This window comes from Danio rerio, chromosome 21, assembly GCF_049306965.1.
Source record: "Danio rerio strain Tuebingen ecotype United States chromosome 21, GRCz12tu, whole genome shotgun sequence".
In the NCBI taxonomy this organism is placed as follows: Eukaryota; Metazoa; Chordata; class Actinopteri; order Cypriniformes; family Danionidae; genus Danio; species Danio rerio.
The window spans coordinates 7,476,325-7,494,607 of NC_133196.1; the positions used below are offsets into that span (position 1 = coordinate 7,476,325).

General features: G+C 36.2%; 1 protein-coding gene across 13 annotated transcripts in view; it reads left to right on the forward strand.

Annotated features, from left to right (window-relative positions):
- Positions 1-214: 214 nt before the first annotated feature.
- fnbp1b (formin binding protein 1b) overlaps positions 215-18,283 on the forward strand; it is a 175,508-nt gene continuing 157,439 nt past the window's right edge. For all 13 annotated transcript variants that reach the window (XR_012397107.1, XM_073935755.1, XM_068215986.2 and 10 more), the window contains exon 1: positions 215-357. Coding sequence is in view for 12 of the 13 variants with exons in the window: in XM_073935755.1 (XP_073791856.1) it covers positions 334-357 (24 nt within the window). In the remaining variant the exon portion in view is untranslated. The remainder of the gene's footprint in view (positions 358-18,283) is intronic.

The following is an 18,283-nucleotide window of genomic DNA, read 5'->3' on the forward strand; positions in this document are numbered from 1 at the left end:
CCGAGCTCTGCGTCTGAGAGCGCGCGCAAATGAACGAGCGTGCATTTGAACATCATCCGTGACATTTTGAGGAAACGTGCGTGCAAAACCGCCGCTTTTTAGGCGCCTTTCTCATATCAGGAAGAAGTGAGAGAGATACACATTACGCTAAACCCCGGGAGACACACACACAACACACCCCCCACGCAAACACACACACATAACACGCGCACGCACACACGCGCGGACCCGAGGAGCGACAGACACGGGCTCTGTTCCGCCGCTGAGGTTTGGACTACAAACATTCATCAGAAACGCACGAATCGTGGATTTTTACGTGAAGACCGAGAAACCATGAGCTGGGGAACCGAGCTATGGGTGAGTTTCATACCGCTGTCGATTAACGGTTTAACGTCTGTAAAGCAAACGGCGTTGGGAACGTCAATGCAAATGTACAGCCACTGGATCTTACAGCACATCTTATACTGACAGGGTTTACATGAGTGTATATTAGAGAATCTGTCTGTGTTTATTGGCTATATTGCAAATATGATGCCCAGCAACAGCATATCTGCATCTCAAAATATTTTATGCTTTATATTTATGTTTAAATAGGTATATTAGTATGGATTGTGTATCTATAAATATTCAACGTGTTTAGAAAATTAGTTTTATGGTGGGAATAATTAAATAAAACGATATAGAATTGAAATACACTCTATTTTGCTGTACTTTATCGAAATAAACGCTGTTTTATTATAAAAATAAATGATAAATTTACTATCTATCTATCTATCTATCTATCTATCTATCTATCTATCTATCTATCTATCTATCTATCTATCTATCTATCTATCTATCTATCTATCTATATGTTCATTGACAGCCCAAATGTGTTTAATTTTAGTACATTTCTGTCATTTTTACACATATATTGAGAATATAAATAAAAACATAGTGTTTATATACACAGTAAAAAATGCTGGGTTCACAAATAAATTAAGTTAACTTAATCGTTTTTACAAATTTGAGTGGATTGAACATAATACAATTAAGTTGTCCCCCCTAAAAAAAAACTAAAGAATTGTGTTGATTCAACTTGTATTAAATAAGTAAATAAGCAACAAAATGTTTATTGTATGCATAATGAGTGCATATTAACTGCATTGTAAAACATGGACAATTAGTCATGACAGTAGGGTTGTCGTGATGCCATCAATTAATCTTACGATACTATACCAGCTGAAGTATCACAATACCAAGTAGTATTGTGATACTGTAATTCATAACTCAAATTATAAAGAACATTGTCTGAAATACTATATTTTATGTTGTAACAGGCCCACTCGAATGTAATTCATAATTCCCCTGAGGCCAAAAAGAATTATTTGCACCCCACTTCATCTAATTCATTAACTCTTTTTGATTATTTTGTAGATAACTGACCAACAAAAATACATTAAATAAAAGATACAAATTATACTGGGTGAAATTCATTACAAAAGTGCATTTTTCCAACAAAATGAGACCATGTGAAGTGGTTAAAAATCGTTTCAATGTTTCCTGTTGCCATATTAGGTTTCTCCTTTATTAATTTTTTTCAGTCTTATCAGGTAACAATCCAAGGTAATTTTAAAATTTTCACTTTGTGAGTTGTTCTTTTAAAGAGATTGTTGAAGGTGCTAATAAATCATATAGCAGGAACAGAAATGAACCGATTCAGATGTGCTCTCGAACTAAAACGTTAGAAAACGTGCAATAGGCTACCATAAAGGGCGCAAATTCAACACGGTTTTGCAACCTTAAAGTGCTCCACAGACTATTCAATAAAATGATTTATTATTGCACAAACGTATAAGCATTTTAGTGACTTTTCCACATGCAACATTACCTATTGTAGATAAACCATTAATGACGATACCACAGTTCACAAGCTACAGTGGCACTGTCAGTACTTTGGAGCCATACTATCGCGATATTACCATAGAACCGGTAAACAGTACAACCCTACATGACAGCATGTTTTTAGTTTATTGTAACTTATTAAACTAAGTTAATCATGTTTTAACTTAATTTTATAAGTTATCCAAGCTATTAGCCAGTTTAACATAATATAAGTTCAATGGACTCAAAGGGGTAATTTGATTCAGCTTAGAAATTTAAGGCGACCAAGATTTATGTACAGTGTGCATAACATCTCACTATACTATATGCAGTACATTTATATATGTATTTTCTTTTATAAATATACACAGTTTATATATGCAGCAACACTGCATAAGCTATGTAAATAATATATTCTCAAAAAATAAGTATAAAACGGTTGTAATATGTACTTAAATATGTATATAGCTAATATAATTACGCATTAATAGTCTTTTAAGTGCAGTTTTTTCCTTGTAATGTGATATTATTGTAGATATTTAGTGTTATGTTTGTGTTCATGTGTTGTTGGATTTGTTAGCTAATTTAAATATACATTGATAGTCTTTTAGTGCATTTTTTCTGCCTTGTAATGTGACATTGTTGCAGATATTTACTGTTATATTTGTGTTTATGTGTTATGTGATTTGTTAGCAAATATAATTATGCACTGATAATCTTTTTAGTGCAGTTATTTTGCCCTGTGATGTGATATTATTGTAGATATTTAGTGTTATATTTGTGTTCACGTGTTGTTGGATTTTTTAGCTAATTTAATTATGCATTGATATTCTTTCTAGTGGATTTCCTTTTGCTTTGTGATGTGATATTGTTTCAGATGTTTAGTGTTACATTTGTGTTCCTGTGTCGTTGGACGTGAACCATCTTGGCCTTTTCTCTTCTGCCTGCTGTTAGTTGTTATCACCGGAGTGTCTGTTCATCTCTGCGGGCCTGTTGTACTTGTCCAAGCACCTCGGGGGTATTTTTAGTCCGTATCGGTTGTGGTGCGGAAATGTCAGCCACACTGCCTGCCTTGTGTGTTGTGGGTCGATGCAATGCAAATTTTGGTGTAAGGACGCAGATTCTGTAACATCACTTTGACATAAGAGATCATAGCATGTCACGGATACTCGGTGTGATGACGTTAAGCTTTAAGATCAAAATTGGATTAGTTATTTGCATTATTATATCACAGCTGAAGGCAAAGTTATTAGCCCTCCTGAATAATTTAAATTCTTGTTCAAATATTTAGCATGCGAGAGAACATTTATTTAAACATCATTTTGATAACAAATTTGTCTTTGCATTGATGACAGTACATAATAATATACAAATTATTTTGTAAGATACTAGAATTCAGCTTAAAGTGCAGTTTAAAGGCTTAACTAGGCTAATTAGGTTAATTAGGCAAGTCTTTGGACAACCGTGTTATGTTTTGTTGCCAATGAAAAATAATTTCTTAGGGAGCTAATAGTGACCTCAAAAAAAAAAAAAAAAAAAAAAAAGGATAAAAAAAATGCTTTGATTCCATCCAAGCTAAAATAAATAAAGAATGATAAAATACTAATAAAAATATTTAAAAAATGAAATATTGATAAAAATAAATAAAATCAAAATAAAAAATAGCATATAAATTAAATGTAAAATAATAAATATAAATATAAAATATTTAATTTAAAATGAATATAAATAACTATACATAAAATATACAAATATGGAATATATAAAAACAGGAAACACAGTGAAAATTAACATACTGCTCTTTTAAACAGCACTATAATTATAATAGAAAATAAAAATAATTGTTAATTTAAATTAAACTTTTACTTGCTTAAAACAGCTTGACATTATACTTTTGTTGTGTATAAATAAGGTTTGGCTTGCTCTTTGTAAACATCCTCTTCTGAAAGTACTGCTGGATATTTAATACTACAGTACACTGCAATATCCCTTTTTCATTAAAAATGCTAGTCTTACATCCTTAATTTTAAAGGGCACCTATTTCACTCATTTTACAAGATGGTTTGATCTTGAAATACCCATCAGATTATTTATTATAGCCTCTAGAATCTCCCCATTTTGCTGTCTCAGTACAGTGTTGCTGTTTTTGTAGTCTGTGGCTTTAAATTCAAATGAGCTGCTTCTCCCCGCCCACTCTTCCCATGTGTGTGTCTGCTTCTCATGTGTTACATCAGATAAACAGTCGTCAGTGATAGAGACAGACACGGATGAAGCTGAAAACAGCTCATTAGTCAAAAAAACCAAGTGAGTTTATTTAATGTATTTGTGGTGGAGTTTATTCAAGCCTTTCTGAAATGATGAGTCACACACAAATGCCATTTGCAGTACACACACACACACACATACATATGCACGTATACTGACGCCATGCGGCCGTGGTGATTATCGCGGTTATGAATGACATAGTGATTCTACTTTCTTAATTACAAACATGCTCTGTTTTAAACATGTATTAAACTTATTAAAAAATCACGGAGAGTTGGAACAGATAATTTAATCCCAGTTTATTTGCATAAAAACGTTCTGCGGACATATGTATACATGTTATTATAGAAACATGGTGGTCAATCAATCGGAGGGCGGGAAACCGCTCCTACGTCATGCTGTGGTAGGCCTCAAAATCGCTAGGATTTGGGTCCTATTCTAACGTCAGGAAACTAAAAAAAGAGACTTATTGTGTTTATATCACGCCAATATGACTGTGGACACATTATACCTACACACAGAGATGATTTTCATTATAGATGTTTTGGCTGTGCGAATATTTGAATCGCAGTTAGCTAATCGCAAGAGGCTTCGATATGAAATGTATATTATTTAACTTCCCTCACCCAGAGCAAATGCTTGACTGCTGTTTGTGTGTGATAGTCTTACTAGCCAATTGAGTGAGCACACTTTCGTTCTGCCCAATCAGAATTGCGCAACCAAACTACGGGGAAAGCCCACAATAAAACAAACAAACAGGTAAGCACGAACCAGTGGGATGATGACATCTGCCGCTTCAGAAGCATTAATAGACTAACTAATAAGGGTGTCACGATTTCAATTTTAAATCGAAATCGATTGAAATTTATGCTCAATTTCGATTATCGAATAAAAAAACAGAATCGTCGATGCTGCCTCGCCCCCATGTCACGTCAGCTTGGCTTGCCAAGCGGGAAAAAAACTTGTTGAAGTGCTTGTTAAACTGCAGACGCAGGAGACCCGTCGACAGAACTTAAACCCTCTCCTCTTTCAATGAAGGCGCTGGTGTGTAAGCATTTTGGATTTCCAGTGAGTTATGTTGACAACGTTCGTGTTGTCGACCAAAAAAAAAAAACACAGTTTGCAAGCTCTGCTATGTATTAGGGTTAGGCCGATAGACAACACCAGCATCGCGATCCTCCGCTCCGCCTGCCCCCGTTGCAAATCCACTCTCGAAAAATACACACTCAGGCCCTGTTTACACTAATAGGTGTTAGTTTTTAAAGGGCATTTTATAACGATAACGATCCACATCCACACTGGCGTTTAGCATTTCTGAGCAGCCCTCCTTCCTCACTACCGCTGAAAACAGTGACCACACACACACACACACACAGACGCACACACAGCCATGCGCTCGAGACAGCAGGTCCAGGCAGTCAGCGGGTCAGTAGACTGCTTCAATCTTTCACTCACTTGTACTTAGTCATTTTAGCGAACACTTCAGATACTGTTGGCTGGTTCCTGTTGGTTGTGCGACTTTTTTAACGACGCCATTATAACAACACAGATCACTGCCTATTCACGAGTCCTGCAGAAAAAGTGATTGACAGGTGGTAATTATGTGTGCATCTTGCCTTTATTCATTTACTGTATGATTTGTTTACGGGTAAAACAAAGACCATGCAGGTCAGGTAGTTTAAACGGTAGGCTACAAATAATTAATTAGTTATTAATTAATTAATTATTCATAATCGAAAATCGAATGGAACCGCGACTTTAGAATCGAAAATGTAATCGAATCGAGGATTTGGAGGATCCTCAAAAATAACTAATATAAAAAAACAGCACGTCAGTAATATGAGAATAAGTCACAAACACCAAACAAAACCAGGTAATTTGTAAGAGCTATCGCTGAATTGTTGCCACAGCATGAGGAAATACAACAACCAGCACCTAAAATAGCACCACAGCAGCTATAAGAGTAGCGTCTTGCTAAAGTCAACTAAAAGTGTTGCCAGTGACACTCAATCTAGTAGCAAGCAAAGTACAATTTAAGAGTTGTTTGCTAATATAAACTAAGAGCTTTACCATTCCTTTTTTAACTAACGCACTGCATTTTTCGCAGTAAAAAGCTATGATACAGATTATTGAGCTGAAGCTTGATTACAAAATTAAATCGCAAATCAAAACAGAAAAATTGATATTTTCACCAAATCATACAGCTCTAGTTGGTGCCCTCTTAAAAGGCTATCACCACTGTATTGTGTTAACCATATGGGCGATCCGTATTGTGAAGAGTGCGATACAATATCTCTGAATGGTATATTAGAGGCTCCTATAGATGTCAGTGTCTGTGTGAAGAGTCTGGTTTAATGGGCCTTTTGCAGGTCAGGTTGGAGAGACCCCTCATGCCGGAGCCCGATTGATCGCTGACTGAATCCTCACAGTCTTTGTTTGTATTGATCAGCTTTTATAGACTGCATGACAGTAGCTCACTGACCTGCACTGTATCTGTGTAATGTGGTTTTTAGACTCTGGGTTGTTGTGCGTTTTATTGTCCTTCTATTCACACAATGAGAATCAGCTACATTAGATATATTTACTATTATACTGCCATGATTTTAGAGTTTAGTCTATTTCACAGCGATTTAAAAATACAACTAAAGATTAGACTACCAAAACAAGAATGTATAACAATGGTGGATTATATTATTGTAAATGTATATGTGCAGAGTTTATTATTGGCATCAAGTGGCATTTAGGTATTAACTATTGCAGGGGTCACCAACATGGTGCCCGCACATACTAGTAAGCTGCATCTAATATTTTTTGTAGCTATTCTTTTTAAATCACTCTTGCATTGGTGTAAAATTTAAAATGACAAAGTTATATATTTAAAAAAAACATATTCAGACCACATCTGTTTCCAATCATTGTTGACAACTATTTTGAGAAATCATTAGCATGATCAGTGTCTTCACATAGATGAATATCGTTAATTATTAATAATAATTGAGCAAATTTGTTATTAGGAAGTGTGTATCAAACTGGTAGCCCTTCACATTAAACAATACCCAAGAAGTAGCTCTCAGTTTCCAAAAGGTTGGTGACCCCTGAACTATTGTATTATATACCGTTACGAAAGGGTCCCAAAAACTGTTAGGGTTTCTATTTTGGTATTATTCATATCTTCCAAAGGTACCAATAGAAATAATAGCAAACTATTTATTGACCTTATTCTTCACGTACAAGCGGACGCAGCCATTGGAATATTTTTGGCTTGAAACTTCCCATCTCATTGACTTCTATTGATTTTTAGTTGTTAAAAAAGCTTGTTGTTTTGCTTGATGTTACAAACAGGTATTTTCTTCTTATATCTATTCTACATGCAAGTACTTGACAGTTTTTTGCTGTTTATTATTCATGGTAATTTGACCTATAGGAATATGTGAATCTTGAAGTTCAAAAACAATTGTATAAATGGTCAAAAAAGGTCAATACAGTACCAAACGGTACTGCTCAGTGGAAAATAGTGTTATCATCATCAACTGGCCTGATGCATAATTCAACGTTATTAGTTATTTTTTTGTGCATCCATTCGTATCACATAGTGATTTGTATGCAAACTTGAACACTTATTTTTTTAATAAATCAAAGTAAAAACGTTTAAAGTTTTAAAAACGTTTTGGCACATTTTTGACATGTAAACACACTCTTAAACAGCATTTGAGATGGTGTGGTTAAGATTTGTTCACTGGTTTGTCCTGTTATTTAAAAGCATCTAGGTTATTCGTGGTTTCTTTACATTTTAATAAAACATTTAACATTTTTATTACATAATAAATAGGTTCCCATAGAGTGTTAATTTATCTTATTATCATATAAAAATATATTCTCATCAACTGAGCTCCTCAGTAAATATTTCAGACATTTCTTCTTGATGTTCCCATTAATAATGATTTCCAAAATTCGCATATAATATGCATTTTTTTACGTTTGAAAGGAGACCAATTTTGCCCCTTTTTACAAAATGTAAAATAAGCCTGTAATGTCCCTAGAGTGTGTATGTGAAGTTTCAGCTCAAAACACCACACAAAAAATGTTTTATAACTCTTTGAAGTTTCCTCTTTTAGGCTTTGATTTTAATTGTGGTGTTAAGGTGACTGTCGCTTTAAATTCAAATGAGATTGGGCTCTTTCCAAAAGAGGGTGGAGCTACAAATGCTTATGTGTCAGCATAGTGGCAGTTTAAAAAACAAGACTAACGTCATGCTAATGAGGAAGAGATGGTCACTAATGGGCGGGGCTTTCCCACTCTGATGACACTTACAAAGGGAGAATGTCAAAGGGTTTCTGCAGTCTGTTTTCACCGAGTGTGATTATAAAAAATAGAATTAATTAATTTATACCATTAGAAGCTGTTTCCACATGAGCTCCTTATAAAAGTAATTTTTGCATAATAGCTCCCCTTTAAAATGTTTTTTAGAAGCATTTAAATGTTTGTCCTTAAATTATTTTGCAATTATTTTTAAAACTATAGTATGCAATCAAATACAAGATACAAAGAGGGCTGAACAATATATCCTTTCAGCCTCGATATCACAATGTGCACATACACAATAATCACATCTCAAGATAATATATTTATACAGGATTTATATAATTTATGCAAACAAAAATGATTATTTGTCTGGCTTCTAGTCCAAATATCCACATTTCAAAGCAAAAACAAGATACTTTAGTTACTCCATTGGCAGATAAGTGTGCTTGTTTCAAAGAAATACTCTTAACTTTGACTTGTTTCTTCTGAAAGTGAAAACAAATCAATTTTTTTTACTTGCTCTAAGAATTTTTCGATATTCTGAATAGGAATGAGACAAAGCAAGGTAAGAAAAGCTTTGTTTTGCATTGTGATTATTAGGGATGTAACAATATTGTAAATACCATCATACCTCAATTGCAATTTCTTTCAATATTACCGTGGTTGTGACTCAATAAAATCATAGGTCTTTTGGTGAAAAGTTTGCTCAGGCGAATGGAGCGAATGGGAGGTAGCGGAAACTACAATTTTCATCAGCCCAGGCGTGGCCATCATCCTTTGCGGTCTGTTGTCGCTACAGATCCAGTAATGCAGAAATGGAGGGTGCTGCGGTGGTGTAGCGGCAAAGAAAAAGAGCTAAAAAGGGTCGAACCTAAAGCGGGTTTTAAATCAGATGTGTGGAAGCATTTCAGTTTCTCTCTGAAAAGTAACAAAAAAGAAGAAAAGGTGACAGAAAAAAAGGGTATGCAGGCACTGCCAGACTGTGCAGAAATACAAGTCGGGGAATACGACTAACATGATGGGGATTCTTTTAGTCAAGTGGACAGCAGAACACAGCACACTGCTCAGATTGATGGAGACATTGACTTGTACCCCCAAGAGACCTCTATCTCACTCATGGCTTGTCCCTTCGAGTGGTGTTTTTTTTACATGGTTTAATATTTTTTGTTATTAAAATTGAATAATTTAAGTTCCTGTTTGAAAGTTTACAGATAGATAATTTGTATGTCATTGATCTGTTCAGTGTTGAGGTAACCTGAACATTCTCGCACTTTTTTTGAGTCTCTTCAATAGTTTTGTTTTTCCTTTAAATGATTCAATAAATACCGTACCGCGCCATTCATACCGAGGTGTTACCGTATCGTGAAATTTTGATACAACGTTTGTACATGAATACTATTAGACTCATCAGAAAACTACGTAGATCCGGAAGGGATGTGATGGTGGAGAAAAAAAATGGGTGGAAGACAAAAAATAGGTGGGAGAAAAAAAAACGAGTGATAGGTAAACATATTTAAAAAAAGTTTTTGCGTTCCCTTGCAAAGATGTCTTTCGTTCCCTTGCAAAACTGTTGTTCGACAAACAATTCACTTCATACATGACAACCCACCTGTTTTTGCAGGGATTGTCCTATATTTTACCATTATATCCTATTATCCTAGCAAGGACTGTCGGGATATACTAAACACAAAGAGCGGAAATTTATACATTTAAAGTCAGATTTGTGACCGACCTTGCTGCATAATATGACTTTATAGTAGTTTTATTTTTCATTAATAAGAGGAGAGAATTTAATATGAATTGTGAAAGCTTTTCTTTTTGTGGTTGTTATAATTTGTTTACTATACGTTCACTAACAAGATTACTGCAATCTGTGCCATTATTAAATGTTGTACGTCGCATGTTGTCTCCCATTTCGCTCCTGCGCTATTAGGAGATTACACACACTTTATCTTATCACTGCTCTCACGCTAATTGACCCCATTTAGTAAATCTGTACTATATATTGATCATTAGCCTCATATTTATCATCCCTGGTGTGAACGGGATACTCAAGGTTGACTTTTGTCCTCGAATTAAGAGGGTGAGGTGAGGCTCCGTCAGATTTAGACACAGATTTATAATGCAGCTTTGGAATTAAATGAAGAATAAAGTAAAATATGTTCATTTGTGTTCATTTTGTCTGAGTTTTAATTTTAGTGGTCAGAACATTTTGCACACTGGAAAAATGTTGGTGCATTCACTATCTGACTAGTGCATGACTCACACACACACACACACATACATACACGCACACACATAAAAGAGCCAAGTAAATGAGGAGGCCAATATAATGCGTCACAACCGTAAGCTGCCGTCTGCCATGTAGTGGATGCCCACTGGCACCAATCCAACATACACAAACACTTAAACACACACACACATTCACGCAACACGTTCACTTATCTCACACGCAAAGGTCCGAGTGTCTTCTCTTGTGTTTTCTCTATTCAGCAAATTAAAGCGATACCCTCAGCAAGCACGTGATGACCTTTTGTTAAAAAATCAGCACAAATTTAATACCACTGGTGTCCTTTGTGCTGCACAGGGAGAATGAAGAGACTATATTTGTGACGAACAGAAATAGTAAGAGTCGTAGTGTGCGGTTTTATAGTACATTCTGCTAATGTTTGTGATTTTATTTATTTAGCTTATGTCTGTGTTCACAATTGTATGCTAACATATCTCTGAAGTCAGTCCTTCCAGCAGTTTAATTTGTGTCAAATGTTTCTTGAGATAAAAAAAAAACACAATTTCTGCGTATTTTCACAGCAAAACACAAGATTTGAAGCAAATTATGCCACAAGTTTTAAAAAAAGCTGTCTTTTTAGGCCACAAATATATATTTATTCATAAAAATGTCCCTGTATATTCTGTAGGAACTCACTGATATATTTGAAGAATACATTTGCAGATGTTTATTATATAAGCACGAGATCCAGAGTTGTCAATGTTAACTAAAATTATATCTGTTATAACTTGAGACTTGAGATTATGTAACACATACCAACTAATAACTAGTTGTTTATAAGTTATATTAATTTGTTATTGTGGGTTACCATATTCTATATCTCTTAAAGGCACAGTTCACCCCAAAATGAAAGTGTCCTGCCAGTTTATTTTTTCTCAGGTCATTCAAGAACACGTATTTCACTATTTCTTGAAAGCTGAAAATGTAAGTTGAACTATATGATTTATTCATTGTTTCAACAATGTTTATTAGCATTTTTTTTAATTTTTATGATTTAATGATCTAAATTCTTATACTAAACGAAACGTGTAATAGATATTTCTTGATCTAATGAAATTTAAAGGCAAAAACAAAATATGCCAAGGTGCAAACAATTAGACTCTAAAACACTATAATGAACACCTCTGCGAATAATATAATTCTTATTCTCTTTCATAATTTTTTTCTTGTAACCTCCACATTTAGTATTTATTTTCAGCTCAGTTTCCACTTTAGGTCACTCCAGCCAATAGCAGAACAGCCCATACTAAGGGGGTGGGTATAATAAAAGTAAGGCCTCTTTGGTCATCTGATTGGTCAGTTTTTTTTTTTTTTTTGTATAATTTTTTAGGGGTTTTCACCTTTATTGAGATAGAACAGGGGAGATTTTACAAACAGGAAAGTATGGGGAGCAGAGATGGGGGAAGGATCGGCAAAGGACCTCAAGCCGGGAATCAAACTTGGGTCGCCGTGAGCACCTTGTTGCTAATGTGTCGACGCACTAACCACTAGGCTATTGGCGCCGACATGATTGGTCAGTTTTTGATAAACTACCAACATACACAACAGACAAATGCTTGACACTTAATATAAAGTTAATTTATCGCACCTGTCTCTAAAATGGGGATTGCATATAAAATGCAAAGCATACATGAGTATTTATGAAAATGAATATTATTATACTTTTTTTCAGTGAATATTTATGAATGTGTGTGTGTGTGTGTGTGTGTGTGTGTGTGTGTGTGTGTGTGTGTGTGTGTGTGTGTGTGTGTGTATGTATGTATGTATATGGGTGGCACGGTGGCTCAGTGTTTAGCACTGACCTCATAGCAAAATTGTTGCTGGTTCTAATCTCCGCTAGGTCAGTTGGCATTTCTACGTAGAGTTTGCATGTTCCTCCCATGTTCATTTGGGTTTCCTTCGGGAGCTCTGGTTTCCCTCACAGTCCAAAGACATGCGGTATTGGTGAGTTGGATGAACTAAATTGGCAGCAGTGTATGAGTGTGTGTATAAATGAGTGTGTATGGGTGTTTCCCAGTACTGGGTTGCAGCTAGAAAGGCATTTGTTGCATTAAACATATGCCAGAATAGTTGGTTCATTCCACTGTGGCGACCCCTGATAAATCAGAATGAAGCCGAAGGAAAATGAATGAATGAATGAATCAATATTTTGGTGCATTTTAACCAAAGTTTAATAAATTGTTTAGTTGATTAAAATAAGTGTTAGTTACCTAACATCTTTAGGAATAGAAAGATGAAACATTTTAGTTTAAACAAAATATTACAAAATAATGTATATATAATTACAAACTGCAGTATTTCAATTACATTTCATGTTTTTTTTCTCTTCATAAGTATGTAATATTTTAACATTAATTTGGGTGTACTAATTTTTGAACCGTTATCTTGTTAGATTAGCCCAATCTTTACATTTGATACTGACTAATCTAATGTACATGCGCAAATATAATACTGTATTGTAAAGCATCCTATAGAAAATTTTCATTTAAGAGCGTGATCTGTGAGGGGTGTGCTGAGCACTATACTGTAATCACAATACTCTCAATCTCAATTTATTATGTGTCCTACTTTGCAGTAAATTTCACTAATATGGTAAACATATCACTAGCACACTGTGTTATTTAGCGCTCAGTGACACACACACACACACACACACACACACACACACCACTAATTAGATGTTATCATTTTTTATCATATTATTTCCTTGTCTAAACCTATCCAGTTTTCTGTAGCAGGTGAACCGTTTTCTCCATTTTCATTTTTCATTATTCATTATTTCCTTGTATTTTCTTCATTGTGCTTCAGACTGTGTGTTTGACTCCCGCTGATCGTTTAATCTCAGTGATTCAGTGCTTGATCCCTGCTGATTCACTCGTGTTGACTCAGTGAATCAGCGGGGAGTCGATTCATAAAGGAGAGCAGTAAAAAAAACAAGTGGCATAGAGACAGTGTGGGATGCTGAAAGGCTATTGGCTGGACGCTTACAAAAAAATCTGGAGCACCATTGAGGAATGCTGGAATGTTATTAGCCTCTCCTGTTTATTACAGCTGGAGAATAGCAATCTATATACCCTGTAATTTCACTTATTAGCTTTTGTGTGTGCGTGTGTTGCATGACTAGTTTTTCTGAGCCAATGAACCACAACAGAATGCAACGACCAAACAAGTTCAGCTGCGACCACACCACATAAAACAACCCCCCAGAATGATCAGCATCTATTTTGTGCGGAGAATGTGTTGCACTTGTGTTGAATTCAAATGTGCTGCATAGAAAGGCTCTGCATACATTTATGTGCGTTTCAATTGTCGTAAATGTTAAACCTGGTGTTTTTGTAGGATTTTAGGGTCTATGTTCATTCATGGATAAAAGAAGAGCAGCGTAAACATTCTTCATAACATCATAAAAAAAGATAAAAAAATGTAAATAAATAAATAAACAATTGCAAAATACAGTAAAATCTTTGAAACCTTTGTTTACTTCAGAGTGTAAAAGATTATATGAATATCTGTAATTATTATATGAATTGTTATATATGCTATTGATAATATTTATTAATAATACAATTATCATAATTATTATTATCAATAATAAATCATTTAATAATAATAATAAATATAAATTATAATAATAATAAATGTTTATATGTTTATAAATATATATAAAATATTCTATATGTTTTATTATTATTATTTTTATTAGAATTATTAACATAAATTATTAAAATGAATAACCAAATTGTATTATTTCCCTGTAAAATGAAAAAAAAAGAATCATTTAAAGTACACAGTATAATTCACATACTCTACCCTTTAGATATTACTACTTCTATTATGTTTGCTTGTGGTAGATTATGTGAAATACTGTTAATGCTAATAATAATAATAATAATGTAATAATAAATTTTTACATTTACATATTTAACAGATATTAATATTGATATTAAGGGTGGCATGGTGGCTCAGTGGTTAGCACTGTCGCATCACAGCAAGAAGGTCACTGGTTCTAGTCCCGGGTGGGTCAGTTGGCATTTCTGTGTGGAGTTTGCATGTTCTCCTCGTGTTTGTGTGGGTTTTCTCCGGGTGCTCCGGTTTCCCCTCCAAAGTCCAAAGATATGTGCAATAGGTGACTAAATTGGCAGTAGTGTATGAGTGTGTGTGTGTGTGTGTGAATGCAAGAGTGTATGGGTGTTTCCCAGTACTGGGTTGCAGCTGCAAGGACATCCGCTGCATAAAATATGTGCTGGAATAGTTGGTGGTATTTTCCGCTGTGGCGATTACTGATTATCCGGGACTAAACCGAGGGAAAAAGAATGAGTGAATTATTATGATAATAATAATAATGGTGAGGCAGTGGCGCAGTAGGTAGTGCTGTCGCCTCACAGCAAGAAGGTCGCTGGGTCGCTGATTCGAGCCTCGGCTCAGTTGGCGTTTCTGTGTGGAGTTTGCATGTTCTCCCTGCGTTTGCGTGGGTTTTCTCTGGGTGCTCCGGTTTCCCCCACAGTCCAAAGACATGCGGTACAGGTGAATTGGGTAGGCTAAATTGTCCGTAGTGTGTGACTGTATGTGTGAGTGTGTGTGGATGTTTCCCAGAGATGGGTTGCGGCTGGAAGGGCATCCGCTGCGTAAAAACTTGCTGGATAAGTTGGCAGTTCATTCTGCTGTGGTGACCCCGGATTAATAAAGGGACAAAGCCGACAAGAAAATGAATGAATGAATAATAATAATAATAATAATCTCACTAAATAATGATTATGTTTATTAATAGTTTATTATTGCAGTATTATAATAGTTTCATATAACATTGTAATGAAGTGGGCGTCACAGTGGCGCAGTGGGTAGCATGATCACCTTACAGCAAGAAGGTCGCTGGTTTGAGTGCCGGCTGGGTCAGTTTGCATTTCTGTGTGGAGTTTGCATGTTCTCCTCATGTTTGCGTGGGTTTCTACGGGTGCTCCGGTTTCCCCTAAAAACACAATCAGTATAGGTGAATTGAATTAACTAAATGGGCCATAGTGTATGCATGTGAATGCAAGTGTGTATGGGTGTTTTCTAGTGTTGGGTTGTTGCTTTAAGGGCATCCGCTGCATTAAACATATGCTGGAATAGTTGGCGGTTCATTCCGAAGTGGCGATTAATAAAGGAACTAAACCGAAAAGAAAATGAATGAATGAATGCACATAATAAATAAAACTTTCATATTAATAAATAATACAAAATAATACTATAATACTAAAAGAAAGTTGAATGTTTTGCTGTAAATGTAAAAATCAGGAATTTCAGAGAAATAATTTAAAGGGTCAGCATCAAGGACACACTGCACCTTTACATCACTTCTGTCCTTTTACCCTTGAGTGTGTCGTCCTGCAGTGACTCTGTAATGAAAAAACATTCAACTGTATCTCCAGCCTACTTTACAGTCCCTGCGGGTGTCATTGTGTGTGTGTGTGTGTGTGTGTGTGTGTGTGAGAGAGGGATATATGGAGTGTAAGTGCTTTCCAGTGTAAGGAGAATAATTAGCTCGTCCTGTGAGCAGCAACAGCACTGTTAAAAGTGAAAGACAGATATGCTGGTGGAGACGCCATTAAGTGTGTGTGTGTGTATGTGCAGGTTTGTGTGCATGTGTATGTAGTGTGTGAGCATGTGTATTGTGTATGTGTGTGTACTGAATTTGGTGCGTGTGTGTGCTTGTTATACGTGTATGTGTTTATGTGGTATGTGTGTGTGTGTGTGTGTGTGTGTGTCTATGTAGTATCATAGATGTATGTTTATGTATGTGTTCATTTGTGCGTGTATGTATGTGTGTGTTCATGTGTGTGTGTGCGTTTTGTGTATGTGTATGTGTGTGACTGTTTGTATATCTATGTGGTATGTATGCCTGTGTGTGTGTGTGTGTGTGTGTGTGTGTGTGTGTGTGTGTGTGTGTGTCTATGTAGTATCAAGCACACAGTGGATGGTGAATGCCGGTGCAGTCATGCTTTAGCAGTGATGTCATAGCAGTAAATCACACACAGTTCATCCTCATGTCAGAAAGCTTACATTAGTGAGAATAAAAGCGCCGCTCGTCTCTTTCACTCTGTGAAATGTCTGCGAAGATAAGAAGTGTCATGGATGACCATGTGTGATTCATTTAGGAGCACATTCACTGCAAGCAACTATGTTTGTATCTTTACAGAAAAATATGATGATGTCGATGTTGTCAGCAAAGCTTTAACATTACAGGTCAGGATAATAAAATCATTTCAAGAGTTCACACTTAGCTGATGATTGATGATAAAGCTAGTTTGGCGTGCTGGCCTGGGAGAGTGCCCTGAGCTTATAAGATCCTCGAGCCCTGGGGTCCCACTCGTTGCAAGGCGAGAGGGGAGTTTGAGCTCAGGTAGACCTCGATGACTCCCCTTCTGCTTATTGTAGCTAAGTGTCAGATATAGATGCTGAGAAGGTGTACTCAGAGTTTGGCTAAATTATTTTGGATTAATTGTTTAGGGTGCTTGATTTTGAACTGTGGGAGGAAACCGGAGGACCCGGGGAAAACCCATGCGATCACGGGGAGAACAAGCAAAACTCCACACAGAAATGTCGCCTGGTTTAGAAAGGAATTAAACTAGGGACATAGTGCTACTGCTACATCAGGGGCAACAGCGCTAATCCCTGGCCACCGTGTCGCCCATTTGAAAGGAGGGAAAGTAAGGTTGGGTGGGTGGGTGGGGGTGGGGGGTTCTTCAAGATGAAGCTATTGAGATGAGAAAAGTCTGGTTATTTATAGTGAGTTAAGGATCGTCTAATAATTATTCATTCATTCATTTTCTTGTCGGCTTAGTCCCTTTATTAGTCCAGGGTCGCCACAGCGGAATGAACCACCAACTTATCCAGCAAGTTTTTACGCAGCGGATGCCCTTCCAGCCGCAACCCATCTCTGGGAAACATCCACACACACACATTTACACACACACTCATACACTACGGACAATTTAGCCTACCCAATTCACCTGTACCGCATGTCTTTGGACTGTGGGGGAAACCGGAGCACCCAGAGGAAACCCACGGGAACGCAGGGAGAACATGCAAACTCCACACAGAAACGCCAACCGAGCCGAGGTTCGAACCAGCGACCCAGCGACCGTCTTGCTGTGAGGCGACAGTACTACCTACTGCGCTACTGCTTTGCCTCTAATAATTATTTATAATAATTAATAGTATGTTATTAGCTAAAGTTGGAACAGCTGTGAACACATGATCCTCTTGGAATTTGTTTATAAATAAACTTCACTAAATAGACCTATCTGTAACACAATATTACTCTGCTGTGTTATTAAATAAAATATAATAAGCCAGAAGTAGGTCGCTGGTTCAAGCCTCAGCTGGGTCAGTTGGCGTTTCTGTGTGGAGTTTGCATGTTCTCACTGTGTTTTCTTCGGGTGCTCCGGTTTTCTCCACAGTCCAAAGACATGTGGTATAGGTGAATTGGGTAAGCTAAATTGTCCATAGTGTACGAGTATGATTGAGTGTGAATGGATGTTTCCCAGTGATGGGTTGCAGCTGGAAGGACATCCGCTGCGTTAA